This window comes from Cupressus sempervirens, chromosome 6 (genome assembly GCF_028749045.1).
Source record: "Cupressus sempervirens isolate cs-2001-9-10 chromosome 6, ASM2874904v1, whole genome shotgun sequence".
NCBI lineage: Eukaryota > Viridiplantae > Streptophyta > Pinopsida > Cupressales > Cupressaceae > Cupressus > Cupressus sempervirens.
In genome coordinates this window covers 211,504,666-211,527,311 of record NC_143123.1, presented here as the reverse complement: position 1 = coordinate 211,527,311, position 22,646 = coordinate 211,504,666, and the positions used below count along the sequence as shown (strand labels likewise).

The 22,646-nt window shown below is 36.3% G+C and overlaps 1 protein-coding gene across 1 annotated transcript in view; it reads left to right on the top strand.

The window, feature by feature from the left end:
* The first annotated feature begins 1,203 nt into the window (after nt 1–1,203).
* Nucleotides 1,204–22,646, top strand: part of LOC149552009 (Phototropic-responsive NPH3 family protein) — a 46,488-nt gene continuing 25,045 nt past the window's right edge. The window contains exon 1 of the mRNA XM_089787489.1: nt 1,204–2,646. Coding sequence (XP_089643615.1) covers nt 2,561–2,646 — 86 coding nt within the window. The 5' untranslated portion in view covers nt 1,204–2,560. The remainder of the gene's footprint in view (nt 2,647–22,646) is intronic.

Sequence of the window (22,646 nt, the reverse complement as noted above, 5' to 3'; positions counted from 1 at the left end):
TGATTAAAAGTTATATGTAATTTTCCTTCTCAATTTTGAGTTGATGTGATTTAAGTTCTTAGAGTGTGATGTCATCCATCTTTATTTTTATTGATTAGTAAGTGTCCTCTTATTATATGGTTGAAGAGATATACTATTGAAACAATTTTGTATTAGTTTGTATTCATGATTTTTTCATTGTAATTTTTTCTAATAAAATTAGATAATAAGCACTTTAATAGGAAGTAAGTTTCCTCTTCTACCATGTTCATTTAAATTAATCATCTTACAATTGTTTATTCACAAAATATTTAATGACTCATCCATCATTTCAATATTAGTTTAGGTGTGTCGACACTAAGTTTTGAGATCATGATACTATTTACTTTTCTTTTAAGTGGTCATGGAGTATGTTATAGCTTGACTAACTCCTCATGAAATAAACAATTAAAAATTTGCTAAGAATGAAATACACCAAAGAGGGACATTTTACTTGTCAAGTATACAGAGTATAATACTATTATAAGGAATAGTCTAACTTGAAATGACATTATCAATGCATTCATAATGTTGCAAAATAATCATAAATGTCTTGTAAATAATCTTTTAATGGTTACATATGATACACCATCACATACTTTGATAATATAATGTGTAAGTACAACAATTGGGTAGTCATATTAACTATACTAACCATATAGCTTATAAATCAATGTTAATTATTAATGATAATGATCAATCTACATTATATCTTTATTTTGATATTACACAAGGGAGAAACTTTTACCTCCATATAATTATGCATCTTAATCTCTTAGAGCTCAAACCTAATTATGGAACAACCCACTAAATCTCAAACATGGGTAGTTTGCATGAGAATGACCCCATCCTAATCTTGTCAAACAACACATCAATTATCTTAATCCTATAAAATTATAGGCACCTTGGGTTGGTATGACAAGATATAATCATTACATGTTATCCCATATTTTTTAATCTAATGTAATAATAAAATTTTTTTTTTTTAAAACTTAAACAAATCAATTACCTTAATCTTATAGATTTGTAAGTACCATAATTTGATATGACTAGATAGAGTCATTAAACTTTGTCCAATAATAGTATATATGTCTAATACAACCTTTTAAAAAGAAATTATCACTATTGAAGAACATTTTGCCATGCTTAATAATGATGAATGGCGAGTCTTCAAGTTAATTCCCCATATGATTGCAGAGCTAGCAAACAGATTAAACATGACAATATGGGGCAAGGAGGGCGAGTGTTCGAACCCCATAACTCAAATCCAAATTCTGTTCAGGGCCTGTAAAAGTTTGCCTGTGTCTCTATGAGGGGTTTTATCTTGTACGGAATTTTGTCTGGGGTTATCTAATATTCTTCTAATGCCGTTGCTTTTTCCGATATGAATTTTTAATTAATACCAGGAGAATAAGTTTTGACGACGGAGCTTTTCCTAACACGACAAATACAAGTCAATGTAGATTATATCTGCAGCATCCAATGGTGGGGATTAGCTTCGTCTTTCAAAGAATAAATTTCCAGAATTATGCAGTTTCCTGCCACCTGTTAACTGAGCAGACAAGGATCCAAAAAGGAAAAGGCAAAATACAAGTTATGGATTTTTACTCAGCATATAATGATAATGTACTGCAAAAGCCTTTCGCAATGGCTTTACGACCCAATATTTATTTATATAATAGGGTCCCTTGCTATCACATACATAAGACAAGCAGCATATTACGTTTGTACAAGGCCACCAAATTACATCGATCCAAATGCCCATTTTCATACTTTTTTACGAGATAAAATTTCACACTTTATCTGTGCACAGTGATGCAGGCAGAGAGAATAAAGGCCGGCCAATGGAAGTTTCTATGCACAACAGAATTGACAAGGGCGGGATGGAGAGCTGTAAAAGGACCAGTCAAGGCCAATGAACATTAAAGCAGTCGCAAACAAGAAAAGCTGGATCACCATTGATATGAACGTTGCGAAAGAAGATGAAATGAAAACATGTATAATAATTCTGCGGAAGCAGCCGTTACTGTATTTTGGTACAGTGATATGATGGTTGACAATATCTCTTTTTGTCTGCTATCATGTGTAGATAGCATGATAATACATCATCATTTCCAATTTTTGTTGGTAACCTCTGGCTTACACTAAAATCTAAATCTTGGGGTCCCCTGTGTTTCGTAATGTGGGAAATCTATGCATGTAATCATATGAATCGAACGTGGGCTGGTAGTGGACTCAATCACATCTTGTCTTGATTCTGGTCGTCTTTTCAAAGGCCCAGCCTCGTCGATTGAATGGTGCACAAGCAGAGTGGAGGAGGGGTCCCTAATCTCTCTTATACGGTCCCTTTATCCCTTCTCCTCCACAAATCTGACCCACAATCTTCCTCGGATCCTGTCTTTTATGGGCTTGCTAAGTGGAAAAAGTTTGGAAACTAAGTGTTCGACAAAATGTCTCATCGAGCTCTGAAGTCTGTCAGAGCTTTTCTGGAGTCTACAAACTATTAATAGACTGACGTTTGGGAGAGCTTTAGTTTTTGGTAATGGCCGGGAATGGGAAGACTGATAAGGCTCTCTTGCCGAAGCGGTCAAACCGCCCGAGCTTTTCGGGGAAGCGAGGCAGTGAATGGTAAAGCTACTTCCTCTATATTTTTCAAGATTATTATTATATCGATTGCTGAATTGAAATGGTAATGGTCTGTTCCCTGGGTGGCAGATATGTTTTTCAAGATTTTTAATGAAGCCTTTATTGGGCAATGTCATGTTCTCTCTGCGATGAGATGATTCTATACAACTATATGTTTGTTGTCATAACTTACTGATAGGTCCCGACATAAGTTTATTACACGAGCACAACTACAGTAATATAGTATGTTCGTATTTATCTGGAATCTTGATAGGCAGAAGCCATAGTATATTGGTTTGCTCATTTATTGAAACCCTTGTCAATCTTGCTCATGTTAAAAGCATTTCATTTTTTTGAACCCACATCTCCATTTTTTATCAACACGGAAGGATTCTGTGGACCTCAATATCTGCACGGTCTTGCCAAACAATTCAGATCGTTGTGATTTAGCTTTCTGATATTATAAATAGTTTTAACGCTTGCTTTTTAGTTTCTCGTCTCTTTGTAGTATCTAGCTAGTTATGTATCCAGCTATTTATGTGGGTACGGGGGTTGAGATATATTTGATACACAAAGATGTTTACTTACAACGCAATTGCAGAGTTCCACTGCTCCTCACAGTTTCCTTATATTAATTATTGTCCTATTGTACTGATTGACGGATCTTCTGTGATATACTTGATTCAGATGAGCTGTTTTAATTCAGCGTGATCAAAGGAGTAGAGAAAATTATTTGCAAACTTAACATATATAAACCTTGAATGTGCCTTGTGATCGCAAGGGCAGAGATAGAGAAAACTACTGGTAGCAAGTTTAGATGCACTAAAAACAAAAGGTGTTGAGGCATGGACTCGGGAACTTTGCAAACAATTTTTTGAGTATCATCCGGACTTGCGGGAAAAAGTTGGCAAATTTAAAAGTTTAGAAAAGGTAAAAGTTTCGATGGGAAACAATAAATAATATGCATTTCTTGTCGAATCAACTGCAAATACAGTCAAAACTAATCAATTCCATTTATTTTACATGTGCTCCGAGAAGTTTGTGATATTAAAAGTTGAACTTGAAACTTGAAAACTGAGATTAAAAAAAGAGCTGCATTTATATTCATAAAATTGATGGAAAATCCCTGGCTGTGGCATAATAAAAAAATTATAAAAATAAAATACCGAACTATTGTTGACAGTAGCATGCATCATTTGTCCCAACATTTTATTCACAATTTTTGATCGATTGTGTGCATCAAGTTGTCAAATAACCATTATCTCTACAATATTTTCCCCAACTTGTTGACCTCCAGTTGATGAGATTGTTTCTCCTTTAATTCTAGTGCTAAAGATCTTTCTCATGAGCAACCTGGTAAAGCCATTATTTTCCTTCTCAATTTACTCTCAGCAAACCACACCAATTATGGATCATACTTCTCTAGCTTGATGGGGATTACATTTGTTCACCCCTCTAGAGTTCTTTCTAATACACATATTACAAGCTCATTCAACCTTTTAATTGACAATTCTAGCCTTTTTTGACTATGTACTAAGACATGCTCCAGTAATATAATTCAACGCACTGTTTGCATGCTTGTTCTGGCACTCGACAACAACTCTATAAAGATTTAGCAATGTGGAGCCAAAAAATTTCACACCATATGTTTCTAATGATATGCTAAAATGAAATAAACTTTCAAGGGCAATAAAAAAAGCATAAGTTCAATATAGTAAACTAATAAACACAGTGTTTAAAGTTTGCTAGTTTAATCGTTTTTACAATTTTACGTGGCTTAGTCTTTTTCCTAGCTGTCTTAATGATATATTAATAAAAAGGTTGTTACAGGGTTTGTAGATCTCAGTTGAAGACAAAATCTTCACCTTGAACTATCTATTTGGTTATGTGCCCTCTATGAATGTGTAGAGGATACCCATAATCTTCTTGTGAACTTTGAGGCTCTCAAGGAACTGAAAGACTGTGTTTAGAATGTACGCACAAGCATGAAGCTATCAAGGTTTTTGTCATCTGATGGTCAATGATATCCCAGATGCGCTTTTACTTATTTTTCACATCGCCATAGAAAAGTTACATTTGCTTCTTGGTTTATTCAACATGTCGTAAAAGTTATGGCCCATTGCACTTTTTTCTCTATCAACTAAATGAATGAGAGAAATTGATTACTTCTTGATTTGTAAAAAGTTAAATATATAAAAAACAACCCAAGAATTAAGTCATAGGTATAAAAGTCCACTAGATTTTTTGTTTTTGAAATGACTTTCGTCTACAATCACTTTACTGGTCATGGAGTATGAAGATGTGTTCTATTGCATGAGAAAAATATTTGCTACAAAGAGTATTTTGATTGTAGTAAATATAGTTTTACCATTTGTCAATTACTTAGTGAAAAAATTCCAGTACTGAGTTTATAGATGCAAAATTCGCAAAGTTGCAGTCACAAGTATTTGGCAAGTTATGGGAGTAGTTGGGGAATCCAAATGCTGGTAAAACGGGCACATGTCGGGAAAAACAGGTGCTGCTCTAGGCCTCCATGAGGGGCACTACTCCTTGATCCTGCCAGGGACGTGGCCCTCAAATCTCCACTAGCCTCATTTGATACATTTTGTAACTGTTATTTGCATATAAATTATATTTTTTAATAGAAATTCAAGTATTTTTTAAGTTGCCTAGTTGGAAATTTATGTCTTGTGGAGTCCGAGTATGCAAACTATGGTAGTAATGGCTAAAAGTTTTTTATTGAGGTAAAAGAATAGGTAATAACAAACTTGAGTGTGCAAACTATGGTAGTAAAGACAAATATTTTTTAAGGGGGTCAAAATATCAGCTATACTTGGCTGGACCAGAACTTTGTTCTCTTTAAACTCTCTGATTAGGAGAACCCAAGTATAGCTACAGATTTATTTGCAAATATCATTGCTGTGAACAACAATTGGTTTCGCTCAATCCATTTTACCATTGTACTATAGCAAAATATTAATGTATGGGACTGGACATCATAAAAAATGTACACAGCCGCTTCTACATTAGTAGTTTACTTGTAGCAACCTTTTTTTCAACTGGCCACATAATTTGAGGTTCCAGCTTCATAAACCCTACCTCAAGTTGCATTCACAGGTATTCACTTGGAATTGCAAATTCTCAATTCACTGATCAAAATTAGCCACATTTTTCTCCTAGTTTACGCATTGCACTGAAATCCAGTTAATAATACTGGAATTTTTTACTAGCTTGCTATTGATTTTAGACTCATAAAAACAACTCTGGATTTGTTTTAGTTACTTTTTATTTGTATAGGGAGGCTTGGAAATATGTAAGAGACAAGTTAATTGTGCTAAAATTGAAATTACTTCCATTTAGATGTCATCTCTGCCTTTTGTTCCGTGGTCTGAGGGAGACAACATAGACTATAGGAGTTTAGTGGAAATATGTGGAACCCTCAAACTGTTGACATATAAGAATAAACATCCGAGTTTATCCTGACTGCTACTCGAATTTTGTTAAAGCTTTCAAAGAACTTTGCAATTGAAGTAAAGGTTTTGTGTTTCATAACTATTAACTGTACCATCTGGTAATGATTATCTTCTTGATTTAACAAGGCCTATGCATTATTTGTCATTTCAGTAACTGGAATTCTGATTAAATTATCTAAAGATAAATATAATTGAGGGCTTGTGATACACTAATATTGCAGTCATTCAACATCTTTTTTATGTGAAACTACTTACTCTGTGAGGATGCTAATTGTAAAATACTTTTGTGTATGACATCATTGATATGCAATGCAAGTTTTTAAGCTCCTTGGTTTAATCTTTTGAGAAGTACTTTGCCTATAAGTTGTAATTCAAGTTTCCCTTGCCAAACTCTTGCTGGGTGATATGGAGAAGTGTGGCTTCATATTTTCCCCTCAAAATCTGCTATTGTCGGTTCTTCTGTAGCAGTTGGATTGAGTTGCATCTTACAATATACTTTGATTGAAGCAATTGTCCTTAGATATTGGATGAAGTTGTATTATGCCATTTTCTATTTTGAATACATTGATTGATTGTGGCTTGGGGATAGGTTATTTTGCAACTCAGCTGCAGGTGATTGTTATATAGACTAGTATTTAAGATTGAGACAACCATGAACCTATGTTAACACCATGATTCTGTAGGAAAGAGATTTGGAATTGTAGGTCATGGCTTTTTTTATTTCCTTGTTTATACTTGTAGATTCAAAGCTGACAAAGTTTAGATGTAAAATAAGCAAACATTAAATTCATAGTGCTTGAAGAGTCAAGAGTTTATTTCACATTCATCACATGCAAGGTTCTCCTAGGCTCAACTTGTATGTGTGAAGCCCAGCAATTTCCCATGCAAGTTGTTTGTAAGACCATACCTGGCTTTAGGCAGTGTGTAACTTGCAAATTATAAGCACGGTTGTTTTTGGCCTGATAAACGCTTCAAATGTACGTTGGTTTAGCTGTTTCTCTTACAGCCACCATCAGGTCTCCTATTCAGGAGAGGATATACTATGTACTATTGCACCATGAATTAAAAAAACACCATTACAGGAGACAGGGCATGATGTATAAGTAATAATTAGAAGATGCATTACGTTTTTATGGCTATAATAATGAATTTTTCAATTTCCTGATTTTTGAAATTAATTAGTTGAAGTAATCCATATTATAAGCAAGTTCTCGTATAACCATATGTGGTTTAAGAAAGCATGTAACTTGCCATATGCTTATTTAGACTTCCCATATGCTTATTTAGACTTCCCAAAGGGACTTTGAGGCATACAGCACAATTGTTGGTCTCACAAACTTGAGCCAGCAAGTAGGTTCCGCTTTGGAAGGTGACGTTTAACTCTTTGTTGAAACTATTAGAGAATAGCTGGAAACAGGAGACAAAACAGAAGATGTGAAGGCCCAGAAGAGGCTGATGACTTTAGTATTGATAGAATCCATTATGAAATCATCCTTTAATTAAGTCATCATTGTGACTATAATGAACCAATTTTATTCTAATTCTCTCCTAAGGCCAGCATATATTTCATCAACAGAAAAAAATGTCTTCTAGGGAAGACTGCATAGCTGGTATCAGCAATCTTGCTAGTCTTGACGAAGTTCTTTGAATGGACTGTTTGACATTATGCAAAGGCACTTTCATCAGAATAATAGCATTGTCTGAAGGAAGACTTATTTGCTCTGTTGACGGAGCGTTTCTGTTTGGTTGGCTGAGTTGGTTTTCTTCAATTGTTTGGACCATTATGATTATATGACTGCATAAAATGATGAACAATGAATTCTGTAGTTGTATTATTATGGAAAATTTGACTGTTTAAATTTGTCTGTTTCATCCACATATGCTGCTACATCTCGAGTTATAAGATCTATGGTGTGATCTGATTTGTCAGGATGAGTGTGACTCAGGTTGAGGTAACCCATGGGCTGCTTACCTTGTGGCCCTTTAATTGTTATAAGAGAAGAACGACTAAGATAAGAAAGACTATTAGGAAAAATGCAAGTATTGCTATGCCATGCATGTCTTAATAAAGACTATAACCAAATTTGTTAAAGCCATACAAGCGTTTGCATTGAGACTGCTATGCAGGATGCGTTTCTTGAGCTGGAGTTCACTTTCTTATCTGCTTCACTGACTACAGAACTGCTGACCTGATTAAAGTGCTAGTTTTAAACATTAAAATAATTACAATGAAGATACATAACAAAGGCTCAGGTCTGAGAACTCAAGGGCCATTGGATAAATGGGGAGTCTTTTGAGGAGTGAGGTAACTTGTGCCAATTAATGGTGTGAGCCTCAGTTGAGGTAACTTATGGGCCATTAATTTGATTGAGTATTTTGACTAATGTATATGTGGTTGAAGTTATCTGTTAGAATATTTAAGTTTATTCCGAGTTGTACTTATAATAAGCCATTGATTCCTTATATTTCATTATTTTGTTGAAATCCTTCCTATTGGTTAACCTGTCCCCATTCGTGCTCAATGTTTGAATTTTTAAATTATTATAAGGGCTCAATGTTAGCAGTTGGGTGCTGTAATTTTAAAATTTAAATCAAAATTAAGCTCTAGTAATAAAAAAACTTGGAAGTCAAAGGCACATATGTAACAACATGACTATGAACAGTATGGTTGACTTGCATATTGGATGATTTCTAATACATCATTCACTATTTTAAGGTCCCTGTGTTCCATTAGGCTGTGTGATTTGTGGAGTGTGAATCTTATCAGGCATTTTGACCTGTGAAGTCCTCAAACCAGTGAGGAATTGAAATAATGAAGTCATCAGAGACCATGGGACATTTTTCTTTTGAAAACTTTGCTTCTTGAAATTCAGTGAAATTTGGTATCACTGTTAAATCCTTCATTGCCATTGGTTGTTGGGCTGGATGGTTGAGATGAGCTGGGCAGAGTCCACAATCAGGGCTATATCTATGTTAAAATGTTCATCTGCGATTCAGGGATGGCAATTTTTTTCCTGGAGTTTGGGGATGGTTATTAAAATAATATTTTGAAAAATTAATTACAAGAAAATGTATAAACAGTAAAAAAAATTACAATTTATCTATAATGTAAACAATGAGTAAAATAAGCTGATATTTGAAAAATAATTTTACTGCTATATGACATTTCGCATTAGAGATAATGGGTTTTAATACATCAAATCACCCCTATCTGCAGATTATTGATTGGAAATTGTACCATTGACCAAGATTCCACTGTTAGATGTTGTAGGATGTTCATAACTTTTAAGCACCGCCGATGCTTCAATTTTGGCCTTGCTTTAAACAATCTACAGCGAAATTCTGGCACTGTTTCCAAGAAGATAAAGTCTATTGCCATTCATTATCTTAAAAGAAGAGTGCTAGGCTAAACCATACTCATTAAACAAATAATAGAAGATGTGCCAATGCTAGCCAAATTTTGAGTAGACCATTTTATGATATCATTTAGGAGCTTTAACACGTTCCCAAGTAAGAGATTCGCTAAAGACCAGAATTTTACAAAGAGATCCATAAAAACGTAGCAGTGCCAGAGTACATGCAGTCATCTACTAAGATTGTTATATGTAGTTTCTAAATCATTTGACTGTAACTATAAAAGCATTCCTTGGAATTGGGATTCACTTGGCAAACAAGTAGAAATAGAACTAAATTAGCTTTAATGAAGAAATCGAGCTATTGAAATATTAAGAAAAACAGGGAACCTAGGTCTGGGGCTGGCAATTGCCGGCACTGAGTGAAACGAAGGCCTTTGAGCCCTCATGGATCTTTCTATGACATGCCATTTTTCATCAATTTATCACTTTTAACAAAGATTTGAACCTTTGTTTTGTTTTTAAAAGTTTTTTAATGTTTAATTGTATGTTTTTTCAAATGATTGTAGGGGATGTCATGTCCTTGCAAATGTTGTCCTGGGTATGGTCCCCACTTGTCACACCTGGGGTGTCCCCCTACTTTGAAATGTCTCAGAAACTATGGGGGATGTGTCCTCTGTTTATACTGCTGGTTATATACATCAAGGGCTGTTTTTATTAGAAATTGGTTTTGCAATCACCACTTCTTGTACATGCCCACCATATTTTCATTTACTTAGTGTGGTCTTTATGCAGATATTCCCATAACATGAATGCTGGTTCTTTTTTAAGCTGTTCTCTTTATATATTTGGGTAGGACCATATTCAGGGACTCACCGAGACTTGGCAAGTCCCGAAACTAGTGACCTTTGGTGAGTTTGGGGGACCTAGACGTGGACTCGGTCGAGTCTAGGTGAGACTTGTCAAGCCTTGGAGACTTGCCAAATCTGAGTTAGTTCCGATGCTTAGCCTCAACCAAATTGATTTGTTTTAAATACTCAAAACTTAATGCTTTTTTGGTTTATGACCCCAAAATATATTTAAAAATGTAACATTTAACTTCCCATCTTTGTCTTTTTCCCGCTTATGCTTTAAGTTACATTTCGTGTATATATTGTCAGGATGTTTGAGAGTGGTTTCAAATCTCTAGGAGGTACAATGTAAATTCTAAGTTCTAGAAGATTTAAATTTTTTCAGACTTAGTCAAATTTCAGTGATCAGCAGGCTCGAATCAGCATTCTCTCACTCTCTTTTTACTCACTTTATTTGCCTTGAATTTAGATCTATCTCTCTCCTTGCCACTCTTCCTCTATCCCCTCTCTCTATCTCACTCTCTTCTCTCTCCTCCAAGATCTAGACCTATCCCTTTACCCCTCTCTCATCTTCAGACCCCTCTGAGGGGTTTTTCCTTACCCTCGTATAGTTGTTGCCCCCCTAAATCCCCATCAAATTACAAGTCTAAATAAGTAAACTGCCAATGATGAATCGTGAGCATCAAAATCTACATAACACATACCCCTTGTTGCAAAATTCGTACTTTAAAATATATTAGGCTGCTACATAATCTAGGACCTACCTTAGATGCCTTCATAGGAAGGATGCATGCTCCTCTAACCAGTTAAGCCATAGAATTGTAGTTTTTGTTTGATATTTGTTTGGACCATTTGATGGCATGGATTTCTTAAGTGTTAGAATATGAAAAGATTGATAACCCAAAAAACTAGTGCAAAGAATAGATATCTAAACTATGAATGCAAATGATACAAAATCAAAATAGCAACATAGAGTTAGTCTCCAAGAGAGTAATGCAAATACTGGAAGCAAAATAGCATTAAGAGGATGCAAAAGAAATCGATCCCAAATACAAGCCAGGTAGCATGCTTATATAGATTAGGAAGAGGGAGGAGGTGGCAACACCGACCAATAAGGAGCAACCATCTATCGGACTAAAGATAGCAAAGTATCTTCCTAAGATAGCTAATGGATGCTCACATGTAGGAAGGTGACACCTTGCAACCACTTTCTAAATAAGACATGCTTTATTAACCTAAGCAAGATTATTAAAAGTGTAGGAAAAACCTAGCAATATAGGGAAAAATAAATAACCCACTAGGAAATTAAAAAACTACACTAACACCCTCCATAAGTGAAGCTTAGGTGGATGGAGAAATGGGTCTCGACAAGTTAGGCTTGATGAGGTACCCATGTACATAAAATTCCCCCAAAAGAGAGAGAAGAGACCCCCAAAAATAGTCAGGACTGCGAGTGAGAGGAAGAGGCCCCCCCAAAAGATGAAGCATCCCGAACCCCCAACAAAGCTCGCAAATGAAGGAACTTGCTCTCAGTGAAGGGTTTGGTGAATATATCAGCAACCTGCTCGGAAGTCAGACAATAGTGAAGGTCGATGACATGACCATGGATGAGCTCCCAGATGTAGTGCATGTGGATCTTCATGTGTTTGGTCTACTGATGATGGACCGGATTCCGTGAGATCTGAATGGCACTCTGGTTGTCACAAAATATGACTGATGGTCGTTTGATCTGGATACCAAACTCTGTGAGAAGATGTTGAAGCCAAATGGCCTCAGTGGTGGCATTCACAGCCCCTCGATACTCAGCCTCAGTAGAAGATAGAGCAATAGCAGACTGCTTCTTGCTCGACCAACAAACAGGACCGGAACCAAGTGAAAAGCTGTAACTTGAAGTAGACTTGCGATCCTGAGAATCACCTGCCCAATCTGAATTTGTGTAGCCCACCAAATCAAGCTCGATACCTGTTGCATAGTGAATACCATAACTGTGAGAACCCTGAATGTAGTGAAGGATCCGCTTGGCTGTTTTCCAGTGCAGCTCATGAGGCTCCTGCATGAATCAAGAGACCATGCCTACAACATATGAGATGCCAGGTCTCATATGAGTCAAATAAATGAGACTCCCAACAAGTTGGCGATACAAGGTTCCATTAACAAGTGGAGAAGAACATTGAGCCTCAAGTTTGACTCCAGAAAGGAAGGAAGTCAGAGCAGGCTTATAGTCAGCCATATGAAACCTCGAGAGTAAATCTAGAGCATACCTGGACTATGTGATTGTGATCTCGAAAGGAGACTGAAAGATCTCAATCTCGAGAAAGTAATGCAACAAGCCCAAGTCAGTCATCAACAAACTGTTCTAAAGGGCAACTTTGACAGCCTTAATGGTGGGTGAAGAACTTCCTATGATCAACAAGTCATCAACATACAAAACCAAAAATGGGAGTGAATCACCCTGTTGTAGAATGTAGACATTAGGATTAGAATGGCACCGACTGAACCCAACTGATAGAAGAAAGGAGTCCATCTTGGCATACCAGGCCCGAGGAGCCTGTTTGAGGTCATAGAGAGACTTCTGAAGACAACACACAAGTGAAGAATCCCGAGGGATACCCTGTGGTTGCTCCATGTAGATCTCCTCATAAAGGTTACCGTGAAGAAAAGCACTCTTCACATCCATCTGATGTACTTCCCAATGATTAGCTGCTACAATGGCAAGAACAAGTCGAATGGAATTCATTCGGGCAACTGGCGCAAAAGTCTTAGAGTAGTCAATTCGAGGAACCTAGGAGAATCCTTTGGCGACCAAGTGAGCCTTGTGTTTGTCAACTGACCCATCTGCTGCAGATTTTGTCTGATAGATCCACTTACATCGAACAAGTTTTCTTCCCTTAGGAAGAGGGACAAGATCCCAAGTGTGGTTCCTCATCAAGGAACTATACTCTTCCTGCATAGCTGTATCCCACTGAGGAATACCAGAAGCCTCATGAAAGGACTGTAGATTTGAGGCAGTAGCAATGAAGACATGTGAAGCATCCTGAAATTGTGAACGAGTCCGCCTGGTGTTTGATGGATCCCTAACCCAATCACTTGTAGACTGCAAGGTCTATCTAGCCCAAAGTGGACCGGAAGATGGAGAATCTTGAGGAGAATCATCAACCTGTGAATGATGACTAGGAGAGGAAGGAGGTGAGTCCTTTGAATCGCTCTCTGCATTAGGAGTGGAGGTAGAAGACTACTCAGGTGAATCTAACTCATTAGAAGATCTGTCATGTATTCCAAGTGACTCCAATGTCAAAGTAGGAGTTGGAGAAGTGATAGAAAGGGAGCTTGAAGGTCCCTCCTCAAATTGAACACTTCTCTCAATGAACATCTCATGTGTAGTAGGGTGGAGCAATCGATAACCCTTCACACCATCAGGATAACCTACAAATATGCAAGGTATGCTCTGCGGATCCAAGGCCTTGTGTTTCTCTACAGGAATGTGGGCCCATGCAGGAGAGCCAAAAAAACAAAAGTGCTTAACTGATGGTTTTCGACCATTCCAAGTTTCTAAAGGAGTAACTCCCTTAAAGGCTCAGTGAGGAACACGGTTTTGGATATAACAAGCACAGTTAATGGCCTTTGCCCAATATTGTGGTGCAAGAGATCTAGAGTGAGTCATATAATTTGCCATTTCCTTCCAGGATCTATTCTTCCATTCTGCAACACCGTTCTGCTGAGGATTGTATGGAATTGAATGTTGTAAATCAATCCCCTCTGAAGTGCAAAATCTTTCAAATCGATGGTTGACATACTCACCACCATTGTCTGTGCGCAAAACTTTGATGGCTTTCCCAGATTGCTTCTCTACAAAAGTTTTGAAGTCCTGAAAATGATCAAATACCTCTGACTTCTATTTGAGAAAGTACACCCAAGTATATCGAGAAAAGTTATCAATGAATGTGAGGACATATCGGGCCCTGCTGAAAGAAGGATGCTGAAATGGACCAGCCAAATCACTGTGAACTAACTCTAGTATCTGTGAAGCTCTCCATGTCTTACTTTTGTCAAACTTTTCCTTAGGATGCTTACCAAGAATGCAACCTTGGCAAACACCGCCTGAGAATTGAACTGAAGGCAACCCTGTGACCATGCTCTTCTTGTTGAGCTGATGGAAGTAGCAGAAGTTAAGATGGCCAAACCGCTCATGCCATAATTTACTCACATCATTAGAGTGAGTGAGCAAAATAGTCGAAGGAGGATCAGGAACAAAGTGAGAAAACAGATAGTCATGACTGATGATTTGCTCTCCCAACTGCAATTGTAGAATCATTGTGCAACTCACATATCTCCACTGAATCAGGAGTGAACTCAACCCGCTTGCCTGAACCTGTGTGAGTGATCTGGTATACCGATAAGAGATTAGTTGACAATGAGGGTACACAAAGAACATAATGAAATGTGCCATCCCCCACATCAACAGACCCTCTCCCACACATCTCAACAAGAGTGTCATCACCCATCAAAATAGAAGGCATAGTACATGGCTCCAAGGATGCAAGTTCTTCCTTAGATGAAGCCATGTGGTGCGAAGCACCTGAATCAAGAACCCAAGTGGATGGTGAGGAAGCAACTGCAACAAGGGCCTTGCCCTTTCCTTTCCCTTTGTTGTTTTCTTTTGCCTTGTTAGACCCTTCATTCGAACTTTGTTTAATAGACTCCGGAACGCTGATATTATTCTTCTCAAGAGTGTGTGTCAAGTGATCAATTTGTTTCTTCAAACATTTATGTTCATCATGATCAGGTCTTTTACAATAGGCACATTGGACTTTTTCTTTCTTAGGCTTATCGCCCTTGGAAGATGGTGTATCAATAGTTACTTTTGAAGCAACTGGTATTTGATCCTTCTTCTCCTTGCTATTCTTTTGTTTCTTATCCTTACTATTGTTGTTACTACTGTCCTTTTTGTTCTTTTGTGCCTTGGTTGGCAACCAAGGCATGTGACTTAGAGGACTTAAGAGTGCCCATTTGGATTAGCTTGTCCTGTTCTCGAGTGAGATTGATAGCAAAATCATCTAAAGATGGCATGGTGAATTGAGTACCAAGTGCACCCTTAGTAGCATAGAAGGTAGAGACAAACATAGAATATTCTGAACTCAGCTTAGAGAGAATACTAAGAATAAATTGTTCATCTTGCTTTTCAATTCCACATTGTTTTAACTACAACCTTAGTGACTTCAATTTAGTGAAGAAATTCTGGATTGTGTTGAAATTGCCTGGACTTAAACTAATTAGTTCATTTTCCAACATATGACCCCTCATTGAATCTTGTGTGCCAAATAGTGTTTCTAGCTTTAACCATATTTCATTTGGTGTATCCAAAGATTCAATGTGAAATAGCAAATCAGGACAAACAGACAAACACAATGTTCCATATGCCTATTCACATTTGTTAAACCGCTTAGGTTTATCTTCATCTTTATCAAGTTCGGTTTCAAGTCCCATAGTTATCCTATTTAATCCAGCTTTCCTTAAGTGAATTGTCATGTGTGATTTCCACTCAAAGTAATTGTATGGAGTTAGGATGGGAATATTTGTTTGATCCATGATGAAGAAATGCAGAGAAGAAATGCCAAAAAAAAATTAGCCTCGACAATGCCCCCCCTTTTTTACTCAATCGAAGAACCCCCCCCCCAAAGAAATATTATTTGGCACTTTATTTTAGTGCGTTTACAACTACCACTAGTAAGAAATACTAAGTGGTCTTGATTTCAATGCATTACAAAACCCTCATGAAGAGCATATGCTGGAAGTGAAACTTGGGCACAATAATCAAGGAAACAAATAGTACCACTGTGATCTACTCAAAAAATCATGCACTTTCAAAAAAAGAAAGGCCTCGATACGAGGTCGTATGAGAAAGTTATGATCCTCTGAAGTTTCCAAAACAAGAACTGTGCATAGTCACGGCCAAGAATCTGCAATTTCTGAAGAATTAATGCATGAAAATAAAAAAAACAACTCCACTAGTGGATAGAGCACAAAAAAAATAGCCAAGGTCACAACAAGAATCGTTGAAATCGGAGTTTGTATGAGCAAGAACGAGGCATTTGAAAACTGCGTTCAAATCCGCTTCTGCCAACAGAGAGGGGTACATCTGTAGCTTTCCGTGCTCGATTCTACAAAATATACAGCTTGCATGCAAAAATTAAAAGATACCTAGATAGTTTTTCGATGCTGCGAACAAAACCCAGAAAGCATTTTTCTTGCTGATGTACAGAAGATGTAGCTGTAGTGTAAATTAGATGCTTTTAACAATAAAAAATGGCTCCAAAAACCAAGAAACGACCCCAACAACCAAAAGATGACATGCAAATGTTGAATCAGCTTCCTAAGTCCATCAATGGCAAGCTGGAACCTGCAATACTAATTGAAAACTTCAAATATGCACGTTGGTTGTCAGATTTGAGATTGAAACCTCAGAGATTAAAAATGTTTTTGTCAAAATTTTTCTGATTCTCAAGATCATCCAAAGATGCAAGAGAAGAGCATACTTCGTTTTTCAAAAAACTACAATAAGATTTATTAGCCTTCCCAAATCTCTCAAATAAGGAAACTAAAATCTACTCTTGCACATAAAAAAACTCTGATACCATGTTAGAATCTGAAAAGATTGATAACCCAGAAAACTAGTGCAAAGAATAGATATCTAAACTATGAATGCAAATGATACAAAATCAAAATAGCAAAATAGAGTTAGTCTCCAAGAGAGTAATGCAAATGCTGGAAGCAAAATAGCATTAAGAGGATGCAAAAGAAATCGATCCCAAATACAAGCCAGGTAGCATGCTTATATAGACTAGGAAAAGGGAGGAGGTGGCAACACAGACCAATGAGGAGCAACCATCTATCAGACTAAAGATAGCAAAGTATCTTCCTAAAATAGCTAATGGATGCTCACATGTAGGAAGGTGACAACTTGCAACCACTTTCTAAATAAGACATGCTTTATTAACCTAAGCAAGATTATTAAAAGTGTAGGAAAAACCTAGCAATATAGGGAAAAATAAATAACCCGCTAGGAAATAAAAAGACTGCACTAACATTAAGCCATGAGTTTTGTATAGGTTTGACAATATTTATATATCTTAGTGTGCTATTTTCGTAAGCTGCAATTTGCATTTATACTCATGTAATTGATGTATACTTGTGTATGCAGTCGAATCAACTTCTATTTGATGATGTCAATGTGTCTCTAAGGTCTGTATAATAAAGGGTGCATGAAACAAGTTTTAAATCCTTAAAAATCTCTAAATTTCTTGGGTTTTCACGTTGTCTAGTCTACGACTTGGTTTTTTGCCGAGTCTCATGTTGAGTCACCCTTGCCAAGTCTGAGTCTCGGAACTATGGGTAGGATGATGCATAATGCATAAGGGCAAAAGTTTGAAAGTCCTTTATATAGCCCTGACTCTTGATAATCTGGTCAGCCTTTGTTTATAACTTACAAGAACTACCATTGCATTTACTTGTGTGATTTTGTCCATGTATCATACGATAGATTGTATTTCCAAGACTTTGTTTGAATTTTCGTTGGTAGTTTATGAGTCTCCTAACATTCCGATACATAATGTTCCTTACAACATAGAAGATTGGCCATAACTTTTAAATTAACAATTGTAATATTATCTTTATCTTCAAATTGACTAACAGTTAATTAGGTTTCTAAATGTTCCAACCATTCTTGAAGTGACCTCGCATCAATTTTACTCTTAAGAATATGGGATTTCTCAGTTCATCTAATCTTTTAATCGAGTTCTTTGGCCCAATTCATGTAGTTTGGCATTATTATATGAATTTCTCAATGCTGACAAGTTAGGATGTATCATCGATAGCCAAAATTAGAAAATAAGTTCTAGACACTTAAAATTGTCCCATTGCCTGCAAGCAACATATTATTAATTTTCGTCTTTATTAGTTAAATAATATTTGTTATTTGATTAATTTCTATCATTGTTCTTATTCCAAATTTAAATTCAACATTTCCCTCTATTTCTTACAAATTAACATTAAAATAATTTTAATTATTTAATTTACTACTTATTCCTCCAACATTAATTAAATAGTTATTATTATTATTTAATTAGTTGTTCCTCTCAACATTTAATTTGCTGATCTTAATTATTTAATTAAATCATTCTTCCTAATTAAATAATTATTCCAAATTATTTAATTTACTAACAATTCCTCTTATGATTAAAGGAACAATTAAATTTGTTTAATTATTCTCCATCCTTAAAAAAGGAATATTCTTCTTACATAAATGGAATATTATTTTATTTACTTATTCTACATGTCCCATTAAATAAATTTTTAATTATTTAATACTAATTAAATCTTCTTGTCTCACCTCCCTAATTGCCACTGACTATCAGTTTAACTTTCTAATGAATTCAGTTTGAGTGAGTCATCTATTTAGTCATCAGAACTTCCTTCAGTCAGCTATATTATGGTCTTTAATGAGCTCAATCAGTTTGTTTCTTACCCTCCACATGTTATGTCGATCAAGAGCATTGTGGCTTGAGAAGGCATCTTTGTATTACCCATTCTCTCATTTATGATGGTGGTTATTATCATAACAATTATATGTTTGGCTTCAAGAGGAGAAGATTCAGAATGCTATGAAGAATGTGGAGCCGGAGAAAGAGGATGAGGGGGATTAGGAGCAAAATCCAGATTCTGATGATAAAACAGAGGGTGTGATTGGTTCTTCCAAAAGTCTGTTAGGAAACCATGGGACAATTCTGAAGGAGATTGGCATCCTAAAACAACAAATGCAGTTTATTGGTAAGGAAGTTGAGCAGGTTAGCAATCTGGCCAGAGGAGAGCGTACCTTAGGACAACATATTGAACAACTCTCAGAGGTAATTGGAAATGCTGAAGAGGTTAAAAACCTTATGCACAAGATTCCACAGCTCGAAGTTAAAAATAGGGTGTTGGAGAAGGCTAATAGTGATAATCAGGGGAAGGTTACTACTAGACTGGAAGCCAAATTGAACAATATTGAAAAGATGATCAAGCAAATGGCTGACAATAATAGCAAATCTCTAAAGGCTATGGCAGATAATGTGAGCAATCTTCTGAAACAGTTTGAGCAAGACAAAGGACAGGATTCCCCTTTGGTGGTAGAGAACCAGGGTCCTAGTAAATGCACTCGGGCTCACTCTAAGAAGAATGAGGAAGTGAATAAGATGGAAGAGGTGAAGGCCACTGCAAATAATATGCACATTCTGGTAGACTAGGCTGCTGACCTGCTAAAGACTATCTAGCTGGTCGGGTGCTGGTCTTTTGCTATCTTTTTGCTGTCCTTAACAGCTCTGTTTTTGGTTGGCCTACTGTTTGCTCTTTTTGGAGGCCTGTTTTATGTTTATTTGTACTTTTATACTCTGTTGTTAGCTTTTTGCTTATCTTTTTAGACTTCTGGTATTTTGTTATAGGTTTTGGGTCCTTTAAAACCTGTTTTTACTTAACCAAAACAATTATATGTTTGGCCTCTTCATACTAAGTCTTCAGCATTGTGTTCAAGCCGTCTCTTATATTTCAGCGGGAGAGATTTCCTTAATATTTTATTTGCATCTTTATCATTGCCGAGTTGCTCGCATGGCACTAAAGAGATGGTGATGTGTCACACTTTGTGTTATTTGATGTGGTTCCTTATGGATGTCTGCTCTCATCATTGATGTCGTCTAGTTGAATGATAAGCCTTGCCTCTTCGTATGCCAATTTGGAGTCGCTTTGTATTCTAAGTGTTTTGATTCAAGAGTGGAGCCAATAGTTAATGTTGTGATAATTTGTCAATCGAGCTGTGGTCGGCGCAATCTTCTGTATGGACATTTTGAGAATTCTATGTTTGCAGTTTTACATTTTGATTAGTGGGATAAATCTCTGTGTTTGTTCAGTTCTAAGGACATTTTTGATTATTGTATATATTTGATCTGTATTGGATCAATATTAGAAGTGTTTACATTTTTGTATCTGAGAGATACATATAGTTTTCTTCATGATTAGCATGGTCTCAGGGATTAAATGTTTATTGATCGATTGATTAGAGAGTTCAATCATAAGCAAGATGTTTATTTTAATTATTTAAGGAACTCAATAAAGGATTAATTTTTGTGGCCTGGATTTTTCACCCTCAAGCGGAGGGTTTTCCCAGGATATATCTCCTATGCTCTTTGTTTTTGTGTTTTGGTTTCATTTTATTGCATTACATCAATTTCTCGCTCAAATTTTAAACATGGTATCAGAGCGGGTCTAAGGAAATGACCCAGAATAGTATCTTTAGGTTCTTGTATTACTCTTTGCTACTTTCAGTTTGTGTGTTTCAGCTCTTTACAATGGTGAATGGACTGAAAGTTGAAGATAGATTGGACGGATCTTCAAATTTCTCTTCATTGAAATTTAGAGTTCTAATTGCACTTGAAGAGAATGATCTTCTTAACTATGTGAATTCTGATGTAGTAAAACCTTCTGATGATGCTGAGAAAGCTCAATGGAGAAAGATTCAAATCATGGCAAGGAAGATTCTAATTGATTCTGTTAAGGATCACCTGGCCCCTATCATTTCTAAGTTAAACTCAGCCAAAGATATGTTTCAGACTTTGAAGGACCTATAGGGATTCAACAACCCTAGTAGAGCTCTAGCCTTGAGACATCTACTTTTACATGTTAAAATGCCAAGAGGTGAATCGGTTGTTTGCTTCTTTATGAAAATTACGTGGTCAAAGTATCAACTCAATGCTATTGGAGAATCCTTTGCAGACAATAATCTGGTTATGTTAGCCATGAATGAACTTCCCACTCTTGGGAATCCTTCATCCAAGGAATCAATAGAAGAGATGAACTTCCTAAGTTTGATCGATTTAGAGTTGATTGCATTCAGGAGGAATGTAGGCTAGAAGCTAGAGGTGCTGGACGTAAACCTTATCACGAAGATGATCATGCACTTGCTGCCCACACTTCTAAAGGGAAAGGGAAGAAAGGTAACTTCAGGTGGTTTAGAGATAAGAATTCTGATTTAGCTCCTAAATTCAAGAGAAAGAAAATGGATCTATCTAGGATTCAGTGTTTCAGATGTGACAAATTTGGTCACTTTGCTAGAGATTGTAACTCTAGACCTAAGCATCAAGTTGCTTCTATTAATGTTCAAAATGCATCTACCTTAGAGATTCAAGTGAAAATTCAGAGGGGTTCTTATTTATTTCATCCCTTTCTAGTAATGTACCTACTGACTTTGATACATGGGTTAGTGATAGTGGGGTCTCTCGTCATATTACAGGTTATCATAAGCATCTTTCTAACCTAAAAGAAAAAGACTCTCACTTGCAAGTTATCAATGGTGATGATGCTTGCTACTCTATGAAGGGTGCTGATTCTACTTCATTTCAGTTAGATTCAGGAGTTCCTCTTCATCTATGTGACATTCTATTTGTTCCTGGAATTAAGAGGAATCTGATTTACATTTATGCATTGAAAAATAAAGATTACAATGTGACTTTTTCTGGAGGAAAAGTTCTTGCATGGAACATGAACACAAGTATTAAGACAACACGTGAGACTAGTGTTTGTCATGACAACCTTCATAGACTTTCAACACATTCTATTCAAGTTCTTGCACACGATTCAACAAGTTCAAGTGAGCTGTTGGCACAAAAGGTTTGCTCATCTAAATTTGAGAACCTTTGTCTTCAATGGAGAAGGTGGTAGTTAGCCTTCCAAAGCTAAATCAAGATCATGAGAGCGTCTGCAAAGGGTGTGCTCTAGGTAAGAACATTAAAAATCCATTTCATAATAGTGAAACTAGAGCAAAGAATGTCTTGCAATTGATTCATTCCAATTTGTGTGGTCCTTCAGTTGCTTCCTTGAGTGGGTTTTGGTATTATTTTACTTTCATTGATGACTTCTCGTGTAAGTCATAGATTTACTTTCTTAAATCTAATGAGTCTAATGAGGTGTTGTCCATATTTAAAGAATTTAAAACTCTTTTTTGAAAATAAGAAGATAAATGTTTTGAGGTCTGATAATGCAGGTGAATATACTTCGGGTATATTTCAAATTTTCTGAATTGAAGCGAGGATTAAGAGGGAGTTTTGTATCCCCTATAATCCACAGCAAAATGGTGTAGCTGAAAGAAATAACAGATCTATAGTTGAGGCAGCGAAGACCATGGTTCATGATCAAGGTCTTCAAACATTCTAATTGGCAGAAGCTTGCAGAATAGCTGTGTATGTTCATAATCGTAGGGCACATTTAATCCTTGACAATGTGACACTAGAAGAAGCTTTCTTAGG